Source organism: Solanum lycopersicum, chromosome 4, assembly GCF_036512215.1.
Source record: "Solanum lycopersicum chromosome 4, SLM_r2.1".
NCBI lineage: Eukaryota > Viridiplantae > Streptophyta > Magnoliopsida > Solanales > Solanaceae > Solanum > Solanum lycopersicum.
Genome location: NC_090803.1, coordinates 54,948,990 through 54,971,839, shown reverse-complemented (window position 1 = coordinate 54,971,839; position 22,850 = coordinate 54,948,990). Strand labels below are relative to the sequence as shown.

The 22,850-nt window shown below is 29.0% G+C and overlaps 1 protein-coding gene and 1 long non-coding RNA gene across 2 annotated transcripts; both read left to right on the top strand.

Annotated features, from left to right (window-relative positions):
- The first annotated feature begins 5,350 nt into the window (after positions 1–5,350).
- Positions 5,351–8,282, top strand: LOC109120142 (uncharacterized). The gene is made up of 2 exons (XR_002027647.2): positions 5,351–5,610; positions 7,993–8,282. It is a non-coding gene; the product is annotated as an uncharacterized lncRNA (long non-coding RNA).
- Positions 8,283–18,721: 10,439 nt separating this feature from the next.
- LOC138348185 (uncharacterized) lies at positions 18,722–19,129 on the top strand. Its single transcript, XM_069296809.1, has one exon. It carries the CDS (start codon positions 18,722–18,724, stop codon positions 19,127–19,129), a length of 408 nt encoding a protein of 135 aa, XP_069152910.1.
- Positions 19,130–22,850: the final 3,721 nt, after the last annotated feature.

The following is a 22,850-nucleotide window of genomic DNA, read 5'->3' as shown; positions in this document are numbered from 1 at the left end:
AATTATCATCAATATTATCAAATAAACACGTTAGGAAATGACAAAGCACTCTATAATAATATTTATAAAACTAAACAATAACTTATAACTAACTTGAGTTGTCTTAATTAACAATAAAAATATTGCATGCTTAGATGCTTATTTTTGCATCAACGTAAAAACACATACATTTGAATTAAACAATTTATTTAATTGTATTCTTCTTCAACTTCGTCTGAAAATTATTTAAGAGAAAAGATCAAAATGATAAGTGTCAGTTTATTAATAACCCTTATAAAATCATACGAAGCAACAAAGTCTAATGATTTATTTATAGATTAATTTTGAGTATACTTAAAAATTTGTTCAGTATGTGTTTCAAACAAAATAACGGCTACCTGATGAAAATTAGAATAAACCATATCATTCCTTATAAAAAAAATAAAATGATAGATTTTTTATGACTTTATGTTTGGTCTTATATACATCAAAATTAGGCGAACAATTTGGTATAAGAATCACTTTTTTTTTTTTTAAAAAAGTAATTTTTATACATGGTGAACGACCTCAAATAAAGAGAGAAAAAAATATATACTTGAATTGATACTTTTCAATAAATAATTACTGATTTTAGCAATATTCTTTATTTATTATCATTTATAGCAATACTATATTAAATCTGTAATATGAATCAAAAGTGAATCTATGTATACAATACATATGTATTATAATTGTTTTTTAAATATATTATGCTTGTTTGGTTAGAAATTGACACATTGTATTATAAGTGTATCAAAATGTGTGATAAATATATTAACCATCAATAAATTTTGTATTATATGTGAATGATAAATTGTTCTTTGTAATATGTATTCAAATTGTATATATATGTATTAAAAGTGATCAAATAAAAAAAATGTTATTGTTATAAATGATAACTATTTTCTTAATTTAATATATTTATGTAAGTTTATCTAAAGAGAACTAGAAGACATTGATAAAATTTAATATAATATACATCGCGGTATTTTAACACGAGATAGTTAATACAACAATTTATATAAGTTGTTTAACATGATTTTAAGTTTTAACTAATGATAAATAATAATATATATATATTTAAGAAAGAAAAAACATAGAGAGAACTGGGCCCATCATCCCGCCATAGCGGGACAGATGCCGCTAGGGTGGCGGCGCCCCAGTGGGACACGGAACGCCAAAACGGGAAGGTTAGGGGCAGAATTTAAATAACACGATCTTATTTTCTCCACCATCTCGACGTCCGGAAGCCAAGATTGGAGTTACAATCCCTTTGCAACCGCTTGACGTACGTGTAGGCTAAGTTCATTAATTGAGTAGTCTTCAATATGTGTTAACTACGTAGTATTTTGTTAATTGATGGTAGAATTTATGTGTAGGCCAACGGGCACGAAAAAATGGATGATTGTACATGTACCCTAGTTGCTAAGGATGGTTTTACGGTGGTGAACAACCTTATCTAGTGAGCTAGGGTTAGATGATGATTCGACCGCTAGTTTTGTGTTGTAGTGCTTGTTAATATTCCTATTGTATGTGTACACGTATGGGTATAGAGAATTATGAACCGAACCCAATGAAATGACTATGTAAGCATAATTACATGCCATGAATCTGTTACTCGCTTGTGTGACTAAGTGAATTGTTCATTAAAGGTGTGATTATACATTAGGCCAGGTATCACGTTCTGACACATATACATTGGATCGGATGCCGCATTCCGACGCATATACATTGAATCGAGTGTCACGTTCTGACACATACATTAGATCGAGTTTCATGTTGTGACACATATACTTTGGATGTAATTTCACATTCCGACACACTAAGATTTTGGGTATGAGTTCTATGAGAGAACCATTATAATTATCATATGCATATCTGCTTGCTATTGATATTGGGAAATTGTATGATTGCTCTTAAAAGAATATTAAGCTATGCAGCTGGTTTATGTGTGTTACTATATTGTAAGTACTCTCTTTCGTACATCTCGTTTTTTGAAATAAGATCTGGTAAGTGGAGACTGAAGGTCCAAATGTTATCGTTTACTTTAGAGAGGTGGTTAATGTCCTTACTAGTGAGAAGTGTAGTGTTCATGATGCAAAAGTAGTTAGGTCCTACCTTTGGCTGGTAGAAAAGGCTAGCAAGCCTTGATAGAATATACTATGTGGTTAAGGGTTGAATTGTGATGAAAAAAAGCAACGGTACGTTGTGAGTGGCTAGTCGGACTAGTATTAGCAGCATTAGGAGATAGATTGGTTAATCTACGATTACAAACTGAACGAGTAGGGTTATAGAGATGAGGTTCAAAATTAAGTATGCTAGTATGTTTCAAGATATTTGGGGATGGTAAAGGCTTGAGTATAAATATTGATGGGTCTACTTTAGTATTGCGTGTTTTCTATTGGTTGATCTCTTTATGTTGTGGGTATCAGATTGACTGATGATGCCTATCAGTACTGTGATTTGTACTGATATTACTCTTGTTATGCCTTTTTGGCATAGTCTGGTTGTAGGGACAGTGATGTTTCATAGGTGAAGACGATGACAATCACCAACAACTCCTATTTTTCTATGTTATCTCAAAAAAACATGTACATTTTTAGACTATATCCCTGAGTGTAATTTATGTTATAAATTTTAATTTGGATTGTCTTTTAAAAAAAAAACAAATTTAGCTCTAGAATAGTGTATAACGACATTTCATTAAACATAAAAAATATCAATAGGTATAAGTACAAGCAAGGGGGGCTAGACCTTACTTTACTAATTCTAATGAAGTACCTAACTTTTGCTACCTAACAAGCATGGAGAAAATAAGAGTTAGAGAGAACTAAGTATTCTCTAATTACCACAAAGTTTGTAATACTCCCTATGATGATATTACAAATGAGGATGCTTAAATAATGTAAAAATATTTCAAATCAAGAAGAAAGTTGACTTATCAGCGTCAAACTTTCTATCACAAAGACATGAACTAAAAAAGATTGATTATCCATCCAAAGTAACTTGAAGTATTTGTCTCTTTGTTTTATTCAAACACATCCAACATCACTTGATAATTCATACTTTCTTTATGGATTTATTGGATCTTGTTGAACCTATTGATACTGTCAAATGGTTCTGCTTTGCTTGTAAGATTGGTGCCTTGAACAAACTCCTCAATCATTTTACTGTCCTAGCTATGTTGTCTTCAATGTGTCTTTTGCTTTTGTTGCTTCTACTTTTTTTTGCCTAAGTGGTATACCTCATTCCTAGCCACTCTATAAAATCACATGTTCAACATATTGTCTTTCTTATCTTCATCAAGAGAATCCTCGCTCAAATGAAACATATTGTCTTCCTCATTTTCATTGAGATAATCCTCACCAAAATCAATTGTATTTGAAACTAAAGCCCTTGACTCATTCTTTTTTGCATTCATACATTTAGCCACAAATATAGGAGCTTCTAGACTTAATTTGCTATTCAAAGCAGGTGGTTAAAACTGCTTTTCTTGGATTAAATTATTGTCCTTATCTGTTAACTTTACTTGTTTTCCGATAGTCTTTAATAAAGCATCCAAAACTATTCGAGCATAATAAGTCTCTTGAGGCATTACTAATATCTTGTTTCTTCTCACTGTCATGAAAATTTCCAGTTTGCACTACATGGAGAATTATTTTGACTAGTCGGGCAAAGTATTCGATTACTAGTTGATTTTTTGTGTGCAACCAATATCCAGTTTTTAGTTGCATTATTGTTTTTAACTTGAAACCACACGCTGTCCAGAATTTTTAGCATCTTCAACATCAGATGTATCCATCAGTTTTGTCCAATTTTTTGCTCGAATCAACTCGTGGTGCATCAACCCCAACTCTTGGTGTCCCCTCCATTATTAGTTGCATTACACACCAAATCCAACCCATTTTCTTTTGATTACATTTAATTAGTAGCGGTCTGTTGATTTTTAGAGTCACTTTTATTACTGGTAGTTGTTTGAACACCAGTATAACTTGTATCAACATCCATTGAATTTACATGATTATGCTCAGAAGTAACATCAATCAGTTGTCGATCTAAAGAAGTAGCTATACTTTGATCGATATCTACAACCTTTCTTTTCCATTTAATATTTCTCTTGCATCACCTTGATACTTTTCACTATTGATAGTACCTTTTAAAGGAACTCCAATGGCATCATCAATTTGTTTTTTATTTTGATTTCTTTTCAAGATCAAATGACATCTATCTTCATCATGCCCTTGGTGTTAGGACCGGAAATAAGTAGGTGTAAATGCGAAAGCTACAAAGCAAACTTCGAAAGACCACGAGTAAGAAGACAACGAGAAATATACCAAAAGACACAAAGATTTAACGTGGTTCGGTCAATCGACCTACGTCCACAAAGGAGATGAGCAATCCACTATAAATATGAGAGTACAAAATACAGAGGGAAACAACCTCAACCAAATCACTTGGAATACATGGGAGGTTCACACAAGTGATAACATATCAAGCTTGTGACCTATAAATTCTCTCCTTAACCAAAACTCTCAAAGCCCTTAAGACTACATTGTGAATGCTGATTAAGTTAGAAGGAACATGCCTCTATTTATAGAGTCCTAAACCTTTTCCTACCAGAAAAAGGATTCGCCAATCCAAAACCTTTTTCTAAAAGGAAACCTATTTATGGTAAGAAATTTAGGGCAAATAAAACCCAACAATTGGTTCTTACAATAATTGCAATACAAAGTCATATTATCATATACAATCTCCTAAAAAACCTCTATTAACTTACTAGATTTTCCATCTACGAACTGAAAGCTTTTTCATAAGATCAAGTATAACCTTGAACCTATCGTGCTAGATTTGAGTAGATTTATCCATAGCTATTGGTTTCCCAACTTTCGATGCTACAGAGAACAAAGACTTGTTTGTAAATAATAACGTCGTTTCCTCCTTGGGATTATATAAAATAATGGACCATGAAAATCCACATTCATCATCCTCTCTATTTTAAAGAATAATTAACTGAGCGAGATAAAGCCAGTGCATAATCTTCATATTGATCAAAGCTCAACAAAATTTATCTTGGAACAAGTAAGCCAATTAAACAATTGCTCTTGGTACCAAGATATTTCGATAAAATTTGTAAGAAAAATGTTAAATGTTATTATTTCAATGATCTTTTGTCAAAGGATTTTTCATCTCTTGACAACTACTTTTACATGTGTCTCTTTGCATGAAAAAGTTTGGACCAGTTGCTAGCCACTTGTCTATTTTCCTTCAACTTCCTTACACTTGTCAATAACATTTCATACAATTTGTTGACCTAAATAAATGCATGTTGCCATTGAAGAAATGAGTAGAGAAAAATGTTTCTCTGCTCCTTACAATAAATCGTCTAGCCTTTCTCTTTACTTATCTTTTATTTACAAATTAATTAAGTGTTTTGGCTTTGTTATTTTTATCCCTTAATAACTTGCTGATGATAATTAATTTGCTGTTTTCTACTATCTCTATTTATTAACATAGGGAAGTGCTTGTTTAATTCTGGAGAAACATTTCACACTGTTGAAATAATTTCTTAGGATAATGCCCAGCACGACTCAAGTATGTATCTATTTTATGTTCTATTATTTATATATTGTCGTAGTAATTTTCATCTTATTTTCAGGACTATTTTTTGATAAATAATAAAGTTATTTATTATTATTGTTATTGTGAATTTTTCTTTAATTTTCTCAACAATCTAAGAAACTATGACATATAATTTGTGTTCCGAAACTTTTGATGATTTGTGTCATAGATTAAAAATATGCGATCTCGTGATTTAATACATGATTTAAGTTTAAATAATTTTGATGATTACATTAAAGTTGTATTTCTTTTTGCATGTTTCAGGTAACAAACTACATTATAACATCTTAATGTTTCATCTATTAAGAACCTTCAGTCTCTTGGTTTATTACCTGATTTAGAGATTAATTTTGATAAATGTGAAATATATGCTGAAGCTAAAATTACTAAAAAGTCATGTTTTTCAGTTAGTAGAGAAACTGAATTATTATCTTTGATCCATATGATTTGGGTGCTTTGAAACAAACTATGACTAGAGTGCTTTGAAACAAACTATGACTAGAGGTGGTAAAAGATATTACAAATGACTTTTATCGATGATTTTTCAGATTTGCTAAATTGTATTTGCTCAGAATTAAAGATGATGCATTTTATGCATTTATTGCTTATTAGTCTGAAGTTGAAAATTAGCTTTGTAGGAAATCAAAACAACAAGATATGATAGAGATGGAGAATTTGTATCCTTAAATATTTTATGTGAAAAAAAATGAATTATTCATTAAGTAACCCACTTTATTCACTTGAGTCTAATGGAATAGTTGAAAGGAAAAATATAACTTTATAAGAAATGATGAATTCAATGTTAATTAGTTCTAATGCACTTAATAACTTGTGGGGTGAAACAATTTTATCTGCATGTAACTTACAAAATAGAATTCCTCATAAAAGAATTGGTCGAACCTCTTATGATTTGTGGAAAGGTTATAAATCTTACTTGAAATATTTAAAAGTGTGGGGGTGTCTTGCTAAAGTTCTTTTGCCTGAACCTAAAAAGAGAAAAATAGGTTATAAAACTGCTGATTGTATGCTTATTGGATATGCTGAGTATAATGCTGCATATAGATTTCTTGTGTTGACAAGTGATGTGCTAAATTGCAATACTATTACTGAAACAAAGAATGCTGAATTTTTTGAACATATTTTTTCACTTTGCGATAAAATTTCTCATGCATCTGTTGAAAGAAATAATGAGAATACCTCAAATATTGAGGAACTGCGGAGGAGCAAAAAACCAAGAAAAGAGTATTATTCTTATGGAAATAATTTTCAAACTTTTCTTGTTGATAATATACCAGTAAATTATTTTAAAGCTATATCTTCTTCAGATGCTAAATTTTGGAAATGGACAATAAAAATTGAAATTAATTCTATTATGAAAAATAAAACATGAATTTTGACTGATTTACCTCCTGGTACAAAACCTATTGGCTGTAAATGAATTTTCAAAAAGAAACTTATTCCTGATGGATCCATAGATAAATATAAAGCTCGATTAGTAGCAAAAGTATTTTCTCAATACAAAATATTGATTATTTTGATACATTTGCACCAGGGACCAGAATTTTCTCTATTTGAATTTTAATTGCCTTAGCATAAATTCACAAGCTTTTTATTCATCAAATGAATGTAAAAACAACTTTCTTAAATGGTGATTTAGAAGAAAAAATTTATATGGTTCAACCAGAAGGATGTATTATTCCTGGAAAAGAAAAAAAAGTTTGTAAGTTAATTAAATCACTTTATGGCCTTAGACAAACTCCTAAGCAGTGACATGAAAAAATAGATCAAGTCTTATTAAAAGACAAATTTTTTTCTGTTAAAGTGAATAAATGCGTGTATACAAAAATTGTAGATAATGATTATATGATAATATGCTTATATGTTGCTGACATACTTATATTTGGTACAAGTTTAAATATTGTAACTATAACAAAATTATTTTTGTCTACTAATTTTGATATGAAAAATCTGGGTGAAGTAAATATGATTTTGGGAGCTAAGGTAATAAGAAGTGAAGATCGTATAATATCGTCACAAGAACATTATGTGGAAAGACTTCTTAAAAGTTTAAATGTTTTTGAAGTGACACCTGTAGCCATTCCTTATGATGCTAACTCTAACTTGAAAAGAATTATGGTGACCCAATTACTCAGCCTAAATATGCTCAAATTATTGAATGTTTATTGCATTTGATGAATTTTACTAGGCTTAATATTGCCTAGATGTGTGCAGATTGAGTTGATACACTCATAATCTCAATAATGAGCATTGATGTGCATTTAGTAGACTGATGAAATATTTGAAAGAAATCATGAATTACGGTTTCATGTATAGTGAATTTTCATTCTACTTTAGAAGGGTATAGTGATGCAGCCTGGATCTCTGATTCATATGAGACGAAATCCACTAGTAGATATGTTCAGCTTAGCTGATGGTGCAATATCCTGAAAATCAACTAAACAGACGATCATTGCTAGATCGACTATGGAGTCAGAGTTTGTAGCTGTGGAGCTGGTTGGTTCTGAGACTGAATGGTTAAGAAAATTCTTTGGAATATTCCTTTAATAAAGGATGAATTTTCATATAATTCCTTTGATGTGAAGAATTAATTATTGATCCCTTCTATGAAAGATGAATTATTGATCCATACGGTGTAGGATGAATTATTGATCCCTTGATAAAGGATGAACTGTTGATCCCTTTGATAAGAATGAATGTCTCATGTATTTATACACTGTGATTGTGAAGCCGCAATCAACATTGCGAAGAATGAATCTTACAGTTGTAATATCAGACACACGAATTGAGGCATGTTGTTGTTAAACAATTGCTGAAAGATGGAATCATTAATTGATTATGTGAAGTCAGAATTGAATTCGGCTGATTCACTAAGGAAATCCGTGGAAAGAAAATTAATTCTTCAGACCTCAATAAAAATAAGTTTAAGGCCAATTGGTAGCCAATAGAGATGGGAACAAGTGATATGCAATAGAGACACATGTGATTGAACAAGTGATATGCAAGTGAGATTGAATTCTTTGTATTCTTTGGTCTATCTTCCTCTTCGTCTTCCAAGTATGAGAATAAACAATATATTTATCTCTACGGTGATCAAGCATGAAATACTAAAATAAGAATACAAAAGTAATTTAAGCGATAACCAATCATTAATTCAAAACGATATTCAAAAGTAACTCGTAGCTACAAATGATATGTCCAAGTTACCCCTCCCAAAAGGCTATAAGCAGTCATTGTCAAATGAAGAACCTTTTTTAGGTTAGGGACGATCTCACAAAGAATATGATTTATACTTAGGCTAATTCACGATTATCTACGTTAAGTCAAATGATTTCTGAAAAAATAATAAAAGAAAGGGGGGGGGGGTATGGATAAGATAGCAGTTTGTTGATTTGTATGAATTAGTAACAAGTAAATCGAATTTGCAGTTTGAGATATCAATATGAGATGCAAACTAGGGCACAAGTGTTCCCCACAAGCTCTTAATGCAGTATTACTAATAATAGTAACTTTATCCTAGTATTAACATGCAAAATTAATAAGTTAGATATCCAAATGATTAGTCCCTCCAAGTGGGGAACTTCACCACACAACTAGATCTGTCTACGAGTATATACTTTACTAATTCTTACCTTTAACCTTGGATTAGCCTTCGCATGATTATGGTCAGACTATTGATAGCGGCTAAACTCATCTAAATCTCCATTGTTCAATCCTTTTCTCATTCATTACTTCCTTGATCTGGCAAGTAGGAATGAGGCGAGTACTAACATTGCACACCACTAGAAATCATTCTAAAAGAATGGTAGTCAATTCATGCATACTCTATTATAGAAAAACTTAATTATTAGTCATATATTGTTAATTACTCATGGTTCCCACAACTTTAGTTGTGAATTTAGCTACTCATGTTTGAGAATTCACAATTCATATTAGGATTAATAAGATAAATCATGAACTTACAATCATAATAAGTAAATACCGTAATCTTGAATTGAAAATCCAAAGAAAATTGCATAAAACGAACTTTAAGAATTAAGATGCTAAAATATTTGCAAAATAACTCCAGAAGCCAAGTTTAAAAGTCTCCAAAACTTTCTAACCCTTAAAAATGAATAACACAATAGTAGTTAATTCCTAAACAAAGTAGGAAAAGAAAATAAGAAAATTGTGGTTTGGGGTGGTCTCAATCAACGGTAGCAATGACGAACCGCGAATCAGTCTAAGGTCTGTGCCTCTGTGGTTCGCCTTTGTGGTTCAGCAGTTGGTCAAAAATCAAGGTATTCAATCGATGGTTTCCACCTACGGTCCGTAGGCCCGTCTACGATCGGTGTTGTTCCTTCGTGGTTCAAATGCTGAAACTCATCTTTCCGAATCAAACGATAATAGGTGACCTAAGATCTATTGTCCATACTATGGAGTGTCGTTTGCCTCCATGGTTCCACACTTGGTCAAACTTTCTTGAGATCATGATCCACACCTCTCCATCTACGGCTTGTCGACTGAACGACGGTCCTTGGTTGGGCTTTATCAACTATCACTCTTCTATTTCAACTCTTTTTCTCACACTAGTCCAAACCTATTTCCTACAAAAATTACATCAAATACCATCATATCTAATAATAAAATGTCCAAGACTCACACAAATTTCAAGTATAATGCATCAAAAATACTGAAACTTACGGTACAACCCAAAAACAAGGGTCTTTAATTAGCTATTAGTGTCTAAGAAAATAAGAAAAAGAAAACTACCCTACTTAATGCCCTATAATTAATGGATCAATAATAATTATTGGTATAGACTATTTATAGATGTAGATTATTCCAAATTAAAACAAGTAAATTCAAAATAAATTAAAAAGTCAAAACCTTAATTCTGAAGTAGGTTTACTCATGAATAGTGTGGTTTCGTAAAATTTTTGCTTCCATATTATTTTTTGTCATGACCCAAGAGCATCCTCTAGTCGTAACATGACGTACTTGACCTAAAAGGGTCTTATATAAGCCTCTTAGAATTCATTCATCGTATAGGTAGTAAAAATAGTGCGGAATTAAAAATTTTCTCAATAAAACAAACAACCGAATACTTATTTATAAAGCAACGAAATACTAAAGTCTCACAAGGCCTCCTTAGACACAATCTCAAACATCATAAGGATACGACCCTTTACAATAAAAAAGAATACTAAAATGTCTATTACATCAAAATGAAACTTAAGAGTTCTTTGTCCTCGAATCCATAAGGACATACCAAGTCTTGGAGGAATAAAAAAGATGGTGTTAGCAAAATTAAGCACTAAGTATGATGACCATGCAAAAACATGCTTTAAAAAGGACATTTGGTTTGAAAATCATGCATTATGCAACTTTTGAAATATCATTGTTCAATAGCATAAAAGACATATAACACAAGTATAAATATCATACAAGTCATAATATCTCCTTTAGACAATACCAACATGTAAACCATTACCTTTACCTTTTTGCCTTCACCTCAAGTAACTTTTATGCTACACCTTGTGCAATATATAGATAATTTCTCATACCACCATCCACACTAAGGCACCACACTAAGGTCATGAAAAATGAACTCATCTTTCAATCCTTTATATTTACATAATAAATCATTTAAGAGAAATAACATTACATAAGTTAACTTAGCACATCAGGAGCATTACCTAAGACGAAAATCCTAAGTCATACTTGTACAATGTGCAAGTAGCATCCCATAATACTAATCAAAATAAATACTCCCTTGAAGTAACCATAAGCAAACACATTCATATACAATAATACATGATAAGGAAGCAACTCATGATATGAATCATGTATAACATGCATCTTTACATTTAAGTATATAAGAGTCAACATTACCCAAAACACTTCATTTAGATTACTTTCATTCATTAGACCTTAAGTCATCATTCTCATTATCTCTAACACGAGAGGACATTTATACATTTAGAAGACTTCACACACTTTAGTCAATAAGACTTAGGGAACTCAGTAGAGCTCCTTTAAAGTCTACTCATGCCATGTGTAGGTAGCATCCCATACTACTACCTACACTTTATAGTACCTCTCAAGTGACTAGAGTGCACATCCACATGACGTGAATAAGAGTTTAAATGACATAGGCCATGAGAGGTAGTTCATGGAATTCGGTGTTCTATTCCCTCACCGTAAAGAGGTGGTCTCCTTGACTAATGGAGACCGACTCATCTAGCTTTGATGGTTTCGTAGTTAGGACCTATGTGAGCATATATTTGTGGGATATGAAAGACGTTCATTGAGATTCAGCCAAACGTTGGGAGAACCTCCACTAACCATATCCACTCGGTGCTTAGCCTACATTCTCATAGAATAGTTACATTGACATTACATTGGTGTGCTTGAGAGGGCCACCAACATTAGGTCTACCGACCCAAAACACATACACATGAAGGACCACCACCATTAGGTCTACCGATTCAAGGTATATAAGGATAACTCAATTAGTCATCTTAGGAAGAGTCACCACCATTAGGTCTACCGCTCTTAGGTTCATCATTTCACACAAGAAGGAGGTCACCATCATTAGGTATACCACTTCAAGGTTTTACAATCACATTAGCACCTAGACTCCTCATGAAAGGCTACCAACATTAGGTCTATCAATCAAGACATTCATTCATTCATACATAAAGAGGCTACCAACAATAGGTCTATCAATCAAGACATTCATTCATTCATACATAAAGAGGCTACCAACAATAGGTCTACCAATTCAAGATCATTTAGACATCAAGTCAAGATACATTCATTGTTCTAGAAGAGGATGCACTAGCCTACCATTTCAAGATATACATTCACCTTTTCATTCCATTATACAAGAACAAGATGCCTAAGCCTACCAGTTAAAGATACATATTCAATATAGAACCTTTCACATTCCATCATGATCATTAATTCATTGGGATCACATGTATGTATACTTCAAACATGATCACCTTAACTTTATTGAATTCACATTCATATGACTATCAAATAAGCACCTTTTAATTCAACAAGTGATTTATCACAAATTGCCTTCAAGGACTTAGATCTCAACTTACCAAAATGCCAATACATTAATATAATAGTAATTTTCCATAATTAGGTATATATGATGATACTATTCAATAATCTAAATCAATTTACGCATAATTCATCAACATGCATTCATGATCAATAACTCACATCATAAGGCACAATATAAGGTTTGAGAAGAAGTCATCGGTTCATTGAGTTTTTTTAGAGAAGTCTTCCATATTTCTTCAATCTATAATGTGTCAATGGAGTTTTTAGAGAAGTCTTCTACCGAGTTTTTAGAGCGAAAGTAGTTTGAGAGGGAGGATTTTAATTTGAGAGATAAAGTCTAAATGAGTTAAAAGACATTAGCTTAGTGGTCTATTAACTATTTATACAAGGTTATTTAACTACTAAATCAATTTTTTAATCCTATAATTAATTAACCAACTCAACTCACAAAGTCTAACTTAAAATTAAACTATCAAAAACTGATAGCATCTACGATTGCCCATTCACGGACCTTGGATCGGTCCAAGGGGCATGGTTTGGGTCCATAGTTTGGACCCAACACTCAAAACTTTGAAGAAGATTTAGTATTAATTATTATTTTTTATATAGTTACTTTTAAAATCATATTTACATTAGATGATAATGTACCTAGTAAATAGTATCTCTTACTATTACACTTAAAACAAACCCATATAAAAAAACATGACCGACTCAAAGGTAACTTAATATATTGACTTATCTAAATTAGTCTTTTGTGTTAATAAACTACCTTTGTTTTTATTATCAAAAAACGTATTGACAATAACAAAGATTTAACTCATTTAATCTAAAATTTTAAAATATTAGACAAAATTTTTAATTTTCGATACTTTAAAATTGAAACACAATTATAAAAATTGAAGAAGAGTTTTATTACATTCCTAGTATCATTAGCATTGAAGGAAATAATATGTATTTTTATTATAAAATGAAAAGGTCAAGTAATAAATATCGGGAAAATAATGAAGTCTTTGAAAATTAATTATCTATAACTTCTTCTGTAAAATATGGTCGTTTCATGAAGAAAATAATTTTGTATTAGATATAATAAAATATTAAAATAATGAGTATAATTATTATTTCAAATAATTAATTAATACAACAACTCTTTTTTTTTTTTGGCTAAATAGGGAAATTTATTACTTTAGCAACTTCCTAGCCTACATATAAATATTGATGTTTTTGTTTGGAAATACCTAAGCAATTTTCAGTTGAAAAACACTACATATCTATTTATCTATTTTAAGATTCTTTATTCGCATTGATGCGATGTGTATTCTCAAATTGAATGTATAAATTACTCTCTATTTTATATCTTCTCAGATTTATCTATCCATTCTATCTACTTATAAATTGTAATTATGTGTTTCTAAATCAAATTAACCAAGAGAATATAAACTATATTTTTCTTTCATAAAATATATGTTGAGTGAGTCATCTTAAATATATGTTTATTTGGTTGATATCCTAATTTGTTTTCTTCCTTTGTTTGAATTATAATTTAAATTGTGGTTACAAAAGATATATATCAATATGTTATATTATTGAGATAAGACTGATTAAATTGAGTGAGTCATGATCCAATTATTTTTGGTCCATTTAAGTCCAACGTATATTTCAACAGGTCATGACCTAACTCGATTTTCAATTTAGCCTATTATAATCTCTCTAATTTCAATCCAATTCGTTCATTTCACACCCTAACCATTGGAATAGAAAAGTTATATGCATATTCGGGTAGCTTTTGATTTTAAAAAAAATATGTGTATGAGTTATTTCCATAAATACTAATTTTGTGCTAATATGTTTTATTTATTTACTTTCCTTGGGAAAAAGGATTAGAATAAAAATAGAAAACAACTTTGATAAATATTGGAAAATTTTGGTGAGTGAAAGTTTAATTTTGTGGAAAGATCTTTTCGGGATATGTTTTGCATGAAATTGGTGGAAATTAAATAGGTTTCTTGCTGGAAAGGAATTAGAATTGTAGTAAAAAAAAAGAAAAAAATAACATCATGAGGTTATATATATATGGTAAGTTCTTAATTTATTGTTATCTCTATTATTTTTGAGGATCTTACTCCAACAAAAAAGATCTGGACAGATTAGCAATGGTGATTACTGTAATTTTAATAGTATTATTATATTTTAATTTGTTTTAGTAGGTAACTTTATTAGATTTTTAGATTACTCATTTAATCTTTTATGAAAAATTACTTCAATAGAATAAATCTTTTTTTTTTCCAGGGCTAGACATTATACTCTTATTTACATTTTTTTTTTAAAAAATAAAATTTGATTGACCAAAACCTATATAGACTAAAAATACGGTTAAACATGTGTTAGTGTATAAGTGCATGATATTTATTTAATTAGCTGATTAGCTAAGTAAAATAAAAAAAAATCTTTCAAAGATGTAATCAAATTGTTTTCAATTAAACACTCGGATTGATTATAATTTTTTTATTTGATTAAATTATCAAAGACAAATCTATACGTTAATTGATTATTGGATCTCATTTAAACATTTGTATTTAAGATGATGTTTGAATATTACAATGGAGGCAAATTTGGAATATCTCAATCCCATATTATAAGGGAATTAAATAAATTTAAGAAAATTTCCATATATGTTGATAATTAATTATTTGCATTTTATATTTAAAAATTGGGATAAGTTGAAGTGAGATTAAAAAAAAATAAAAATGGGGAGACTAATTTCTAGTTCTTCATCTATGTCACTAATATTCCTTCTTCCCTACATTTTTCTATTAAGTGTTGAAATGTTTCATTCAAATTTAAGAGCAAATGCTATCACCCCAATAATTCAGAGAGCTTGTGATTCATCTACTGTAAAAAAATTTTGTTATAATGTTTTTGGAAATGATACAATGGCAATATGGGCAAGAAATAAATTCAATATTCAAACAGTTGCAATTCAAATGGCATATTCAAACTATACGAATATTGCAAGGAATGTTTTATCGGTTACTACAAATGAAACAAATTTAGAATATAAAAAACTTTACAGGAAGTGTCTCCATCAGTATATACTTTTGAAATCAGATTTCAAAAATATGAAATATCAGTTAATCTTCAGTGGTGATTTGGATCAAGCGGCTCAACGTGCATCTACTCATCTATTTACTTGTAGACGTTATTTCTACGACTCTCCAAATATTCCAAATCCCATCGATAATGAAAATGAAAATCTTGCTTGCTTTTTTGAACTTATTAGGGATATTTATTTCACATCTTTTGACTAATTATTTGGAGTTCCTCCTACGTGTTTATATGAATTTCAAAAATTTATGAATTTATTCATGAATTTGATTTAATAAAATTTTATATTTTCAAGAGTTTCCATTAAATAATATTGTTGTTTTTGTTTGCAATTTTAAGTTGAAAAACACTAGAAAGTCATTGATCAAAAGAAATGATAAATCTATTTGTATAACTTATGGGTTCATCATGTGTCTTTCTTTCTTTCTCTATTCATGAATTATTGGAATTGTATTGAATATTTTTCCATAATCATATGTAGTTAAACTCCTTAATCCAAGAATTATAGGATTTTCTTGTTGGTTATTGTATTTTGTGAATTGATTTTACTGATTATTTATTTATTTATATTATTATGTGCTTAATTACTTGATTGGTTGAATCATATTCTACTAAATGAGTTAAAATAGTGAGTATATTTTAAATTATAAAAAAAATATTATACTCGTGGAGCCTTAAAGTTGGTGACATGATACTTAACTATACATGAACAAATATGTGCGCAAAGTTAAATGGCAAATATATCAAAAAGATACGTGGAAGGATTTGTTTGGTGAATCCAAATTATAATAATTTTGAGTTTTCCAGAAGTTGCGGATATATTGCTCCTTTCCCCAATACATAACAAACAATATATAAGTTATGTATCAAATATATAACTACAAATCAGATTCATATTAATTTAGATTTATAACAATTAAGATTATGTATCAACAATAACAGTTGTGTCAAATGCATTGTACACAAACAAAGTTATAAGATATGTGATAGAGGTGAAGTGGTTATATTTATAGGGTTATTAAAGTTCAATAGTTATAAGTATGATTTATGATAAATAACTATATATTTTTATCTTTTGTATGCTGTATTTTTGTATACATTTTTTATTTTTCTATTTATACAAGAATACATTTTTAAATATAATAAATTAAATAAGGAATTGACTCTAAATATAATTCATTGTGCTTATTTACATCCATGAGCAACTTCCCATTATTAACATTAGAGCTAATAATTACTTATTTAAAGACATACGATCATATTCTTATCTTTGTAAAGTCGATATGTCTATCGGGTATCGGCAGGACAATTGGCATCAGTTTAAATACTCCATTCTCTTTGTTGTCTCTAAAGATGTGGTATTGTATGATGATGGAATAAAACTTAGGAGAAAAAGATAACTAGAAAATCAATGAAGGTAAAAATTGAAATACATTTAACTAAAAATACACAGGAATACATACCCACATATTTAGAATGTACCTTTTTGAGTAAATATACAATTATTGAATAAAATAGATTTTAATTTGCATACAACTATTTTTATTGGATTTAACATTAAACAAGAACATGTTATAACCAATGTGATATTTTAGGAGACACAGTAAATCCTATTATAAATTCATCCTGATCAAAGTTATGTTATCGATATTCCTTGATAAAAATGGCTCAGGAAGACTAAACCGTGTGAGCAATAATTACTATTTAGCAATACCAATATACATAAATATAATTAAATAAGATACAACGGATATGCATACAAAAATATAGTTAAAGACTAATATACATAAATACAGTTAAATAAAATACAACAAAATGCATACAAAAATGTAGTTGTATACGAATATACATAAATATAGTTAAATAAGATACCAACGAATATGCATACAAAATGAAGCATGTCAACATTCTTAATTGTCCAGAAAGAAATTCACTTATTCATTAATTAAAATACTTTAAGCCAAACTAATTAGGCATGAAAGAGAAAAAGTTGATGATGGTAAATATTGGGAAAAGATCAAGTAAAATGTATTTGTCATAATTAATTAGGCATTCAATAATAAATTTACTATTTAACATTTATTTATATTAAATATATATAAAAAATTCATTTATTTATATATAATTATCTTCGCTATTTATTGTGTAATTATATCCATATATAATATATTATGAAAAAAACAAAATGTAGCTATTTTTTTTTGAATATGTAGGGATGTTTGTCATATTATGTAGTTTTTCCTAAATGGTAGGAATTATTTTAGTGTTATAAAGTATTTGTATTATAGTGAATGTCTATGAATTTCTTTGGGGATATGGTTAAGAGTTCTACTTGGGGACCAAGTTAGATTTTTCCTATAAATAGAGAGCTCCTATTCATTGTAAAATGATTCATAAGAGAAATTAGTCTGCTCTTCTCTTCTCTTTAGTTTCTTCTTCTTATTTTATAGTTTCATAACACGTTATCATTACGAGACTCTATTTTGTTAAAAAGTAAAGGTTAGGTTTGAAGAATTAATAAGGTATTATTTATTCTTTTGTTTTTAATTTTAATGGTCAATCTTACGAAACTAAAGTTCATTGCCCTTCAAAGTTCAGGCAGAAGCTACTTCTCATGGGTGTTAGATGCTGAAATCCACATTGATGCAATGAGCCTTGGAAACACCATAAAAAAAGAAAATAAGGCATCAAAGTAAAACCGTGAACGAGCAATGATATTCTTGGGTCATCATCTTGACGAGATTCTGAAAATCGAATATCTGACAATTACGGATCCACTTGTTTTGTGGAAAACCTAAAAGAAAGATATGACCATTTGAAGATAGTCATACATCTAAAGGCATGATATAATTGGATGCATCTAAGGCTACAAGACTTTAGGTCTATACATGAGTATAATTCTGCCATGTTCAGAATCACTTCTCAGTTGAAATTATGTGGAGGAACAGTTAGTGAGATTGATATGATGGAAAAGACATTCTCCACTTTTCATGCTTCGAATGTGCTCTTGCAGCAACAATATCGAGAGAAAGATTTCAAAAAGTATTATGAACTAATTTCTCATCTTCTTGTGGCTGAGCAAAATAATAATTTATTATTGAAAAATCATGAAAATCGTCCTACTGGATCTGCACCACTTCCTGAAGTGAATGAGGCGTACGCCCACCATGCTAGGCGTGGAAAAGGCCGCAACCCTAATCGTGATCGCGATCGTGGACGTGATCGTGATTATGATCAACAACGTAGTTCTTTTCCTGGTGTTAATCATTCATCAAATAAAAAGAAAAAAAAGAAGAAAGGACGAGAAATGTGAAGCAACTAGGGAAGATTGTTTTCGATGTGGTGGAAGAGGTCATTATGCATGTGATTGTCGTGCTCCTAAACACTTGGTTGAGCTTTATCAAGAATCGCTAAAGAAGAAAGAGAAAAATTCTGAGGCAAATTTTATCTCTGAAAATCAAGTTGACGTCACGCACTTGGATGTACTAGATTTCTTCGCACATCCTGAAGGAAAGATTGATCACTTAATTGGTGATGGTTCTGTGAACATGGAAGAGTGATTTTTTTTTGTAGTAGTTATTAATAAATTTCATGTAATGATAGTTGTTTCCATAAGTATTAGTATTTTAAATTAGTTTAGTCATATTTTTATAGTTCATTAGCTTGTTCCATCTTAATTAAATAGTATATATTTTTCATTGATTTATTTATATGATTCTAATATGATAGTGTTAGTCAAATGCTAAACTTTATCACGTGTTTGTATTATATTAAGTCTTTAACTTGATTTAATGTTAAAAACATACAGTCTGTTATTAACTAGGATTAATAAATCACATATTCCTGCAGAGAGTGTCCCAATTTGAATTGATGTCCCTATAGGACCATGCACTAGTGTCATAGCTAATAAATCAATAGTACGCTTAAAGCGTGGTAGACCATTAGGTTCTAAGGATCATAATCCTAGAAAAAGAAAGATTAAATGTCAAGATGACACTATGAAATAATCTCATATGAAATTTCAAAATTTGAGTAATTCTGATATTCATGAAAGAATCAATGAACTTGAAACTCAAGGAATAATGAAATGTCCATAAATTTAAGAGATATTGAAACAAATCTGAATCGATCAGAAATAGTGGTTGATTATGTATTTGCATATAATGATGCAACAAATATCATGCAAGATAATGAGGATCTTGAACCTCAATCTGTTATAGAATATCGATAAAAAAATGATTGATCAAAATGACAAGAAGCAATTCAATCAGAGTTAAATTCACTTGACAAGCGTGAAATTTTTGGATATATTTGAAAATGTTAATCAAAATTCTTATAGTTGAACTTTAAAAATAGAAACCATGACAATTAAATATAGAAAAAGATAGTAACTATTTGTAGTTACGTTAGAATATTATTGTTATATAATAAATAATCATTAGCAAAGAAATTAAGGAATGAATCGTCTAATAATATGAATACTTTCTTTTGAGATATTAGAATTACTTTTTCAAACATATATAACTTAACTTAGTAGATCAATTATTTTTTCAAACATATAAAAACTTATTATTTTCTTTTATTCTAGAACAAGTGTCTCATTACGAATTTAATATAAAAATAATATGTTTCTCCGACTATATCCTTACACTCCGTGTTCTTAATAATATTTAATTTTCAAGTGATATTTATTAACTATAAATGAATAGCTTACTTAAATTGTACATTATATTTAATAAATTTTTTATTGATGTGATTTTTACTAAAATAACACTTATTTTGAGAGATGGATGGTGTGCGTATTTATTTTGTTAATTTTCATCACAATTTAATTTATACACATTATTATATTTTTATTTTTTCAATTCTTATATTATCCATATAATTTAAACTTGTTATTACATACATGATAATGTAATCTATTTGATGGTTAAACGTATCCTATGAGTTTAAATCATACTGTATATTATATTAGACATTCAATTTTAATTCGAATCAATTTTCATAATTCTTAAATTCTAAATAATTTAAAATAATTAGTTTTTATAAAGTTCAAGCTATTTTCCAAATACTCTTTAGTTAAATTTTATATTTTTGCTTAAATTACAATTCACTTGACTATTTCTTATTACAATTTATTTTATTTTTTTAATTGGTGGAGCTAAAAGCTCTTTTATTTCAATAAAACCAACTATTTACAAACATAGATCCTATACAATAGAGTCGTTAATATATGTGTATGAATTGACAGAGAACATTGAGATACAGTTAATAAAATCGATTCTAATTCATTCTTTTTGTTTGATAATGAAGCAATTACTTTTTTGCAACATGAAATTTAAGTGCTTTTCATCGTAAATGACAATACGTGAGGGTGGAAAAACACGATTATTAGGAGTATTACTAAATGAACCTATATACTAACGAAGAACCTATACTCAAATTCTCAGACGTTTCTTTAATTTGAATCTGAGACTTTTAATTTAAAATATTTATCACATCATTTTGTTACGAGAAAAAGATTAAAAATTATAATTCCTCCTTCATACGTCTTTTCTTCATAATTATTAGAGTATCAAAAGAAATTCAAAAATAATAAGCAATTTTCTTTTACTTTTTTAAAATTATACTTCCTCCTTCATACGTCTTTTCTTCATAATTAACTTTATATATCCCTTAAGAAGCAGTAAATAAAAAAATTATTATATCATTCTTTAAATATAATAAATTTATTATTTTAAAAAATATATTGAAATAATAACTACCACCGATAATGATAAAATAATTAAGAAGCTAAGTAATAAAAGTAAACAATTTTTTTTTTCATTTTAATATAATAAACAAATGAAAATACACTAAGTCCAATAAATATGAGAACTGACGAGACGGAACGAGTAAGACGATATAGTAGTTCTATGGTTAGGTGGATAAACTTGGTGAAATTTAAGCAATTAATCATAATTAATTGCTAATGTGTAAATAATTAGTCGGTGATTAGAGACTAGACATGTTATGTTGTGTTTCAATATTTCCAAATTTTGTCCACCGACACCCACTCTTGTCCGAATTCGTCGGTTGTCTTAACTTTTTTGAGGCCAAATTAATTATTTTCTTTCTTTCTGATTAATTATCTACTTTTAGATTTATATATATTTATTAAAAAAGATAATTAATAACATAATAAATTTATTATTTATTCTTATTATTTATGAAGTGTAGATAAATTTTATATTTTTTAAAGTAATTAGTTATTTTATTGAGGTATAATAGGTAAAATATTTGTCATTTTTTTATTTGTCAAAATAAATAAGTAATTAGGGTAACTACGAAAGAAAAATAAACAAATAATTAGGAATGAAAGGAGTAAGTAAACGTTTGATCATTAAAGTCATTTGTTTGCACGATTTATTGCTATACTCAGATTATGATAGAGGTAATTTTATCAAATTGTCCTTATTAAGACATTTTATATACTACGAATAAAAGTTACTCCTTCCGTCCATAATTGTTTGGCAAGTATACTAAAATAAATGTTCATAATTGTCAAGTTAAATAATCACGAAATAATTTTTTTTTTTTTAATTTTACCCTTAATAATTATTTCATTTTGTTGAATTGAAAAGTTAGATAGACTTTTGATATTATTCGTATAGTAGGGTTATATTAGTCAAATTACACCTTGAATTAAATTTTCCTTACGTAAAGTGCATGACCTAACTCTGAAAAACAATTGAGGACGGAGAGAGTATATAAATATTGAAAAATAATAAATAATACTAATAGCTAGCAAAGTTAGAATAGACACAAAATGATAAATTACTAGTTAGTTTTATAAATTGGATAAATATTGTTAGACATCTCAAAATTATATAGTGGAAAAGTAAAAATAAATGAATAAAGTATGCTATATTTTCATATAGTGATTATAAATTCATAATTACTTGCGGAATAGATAACTAGATATATAAATATACGTTGATTCATACATAAACATGTAATAATTAAGTCATAAATAAACAGTATGCTTTAGATAT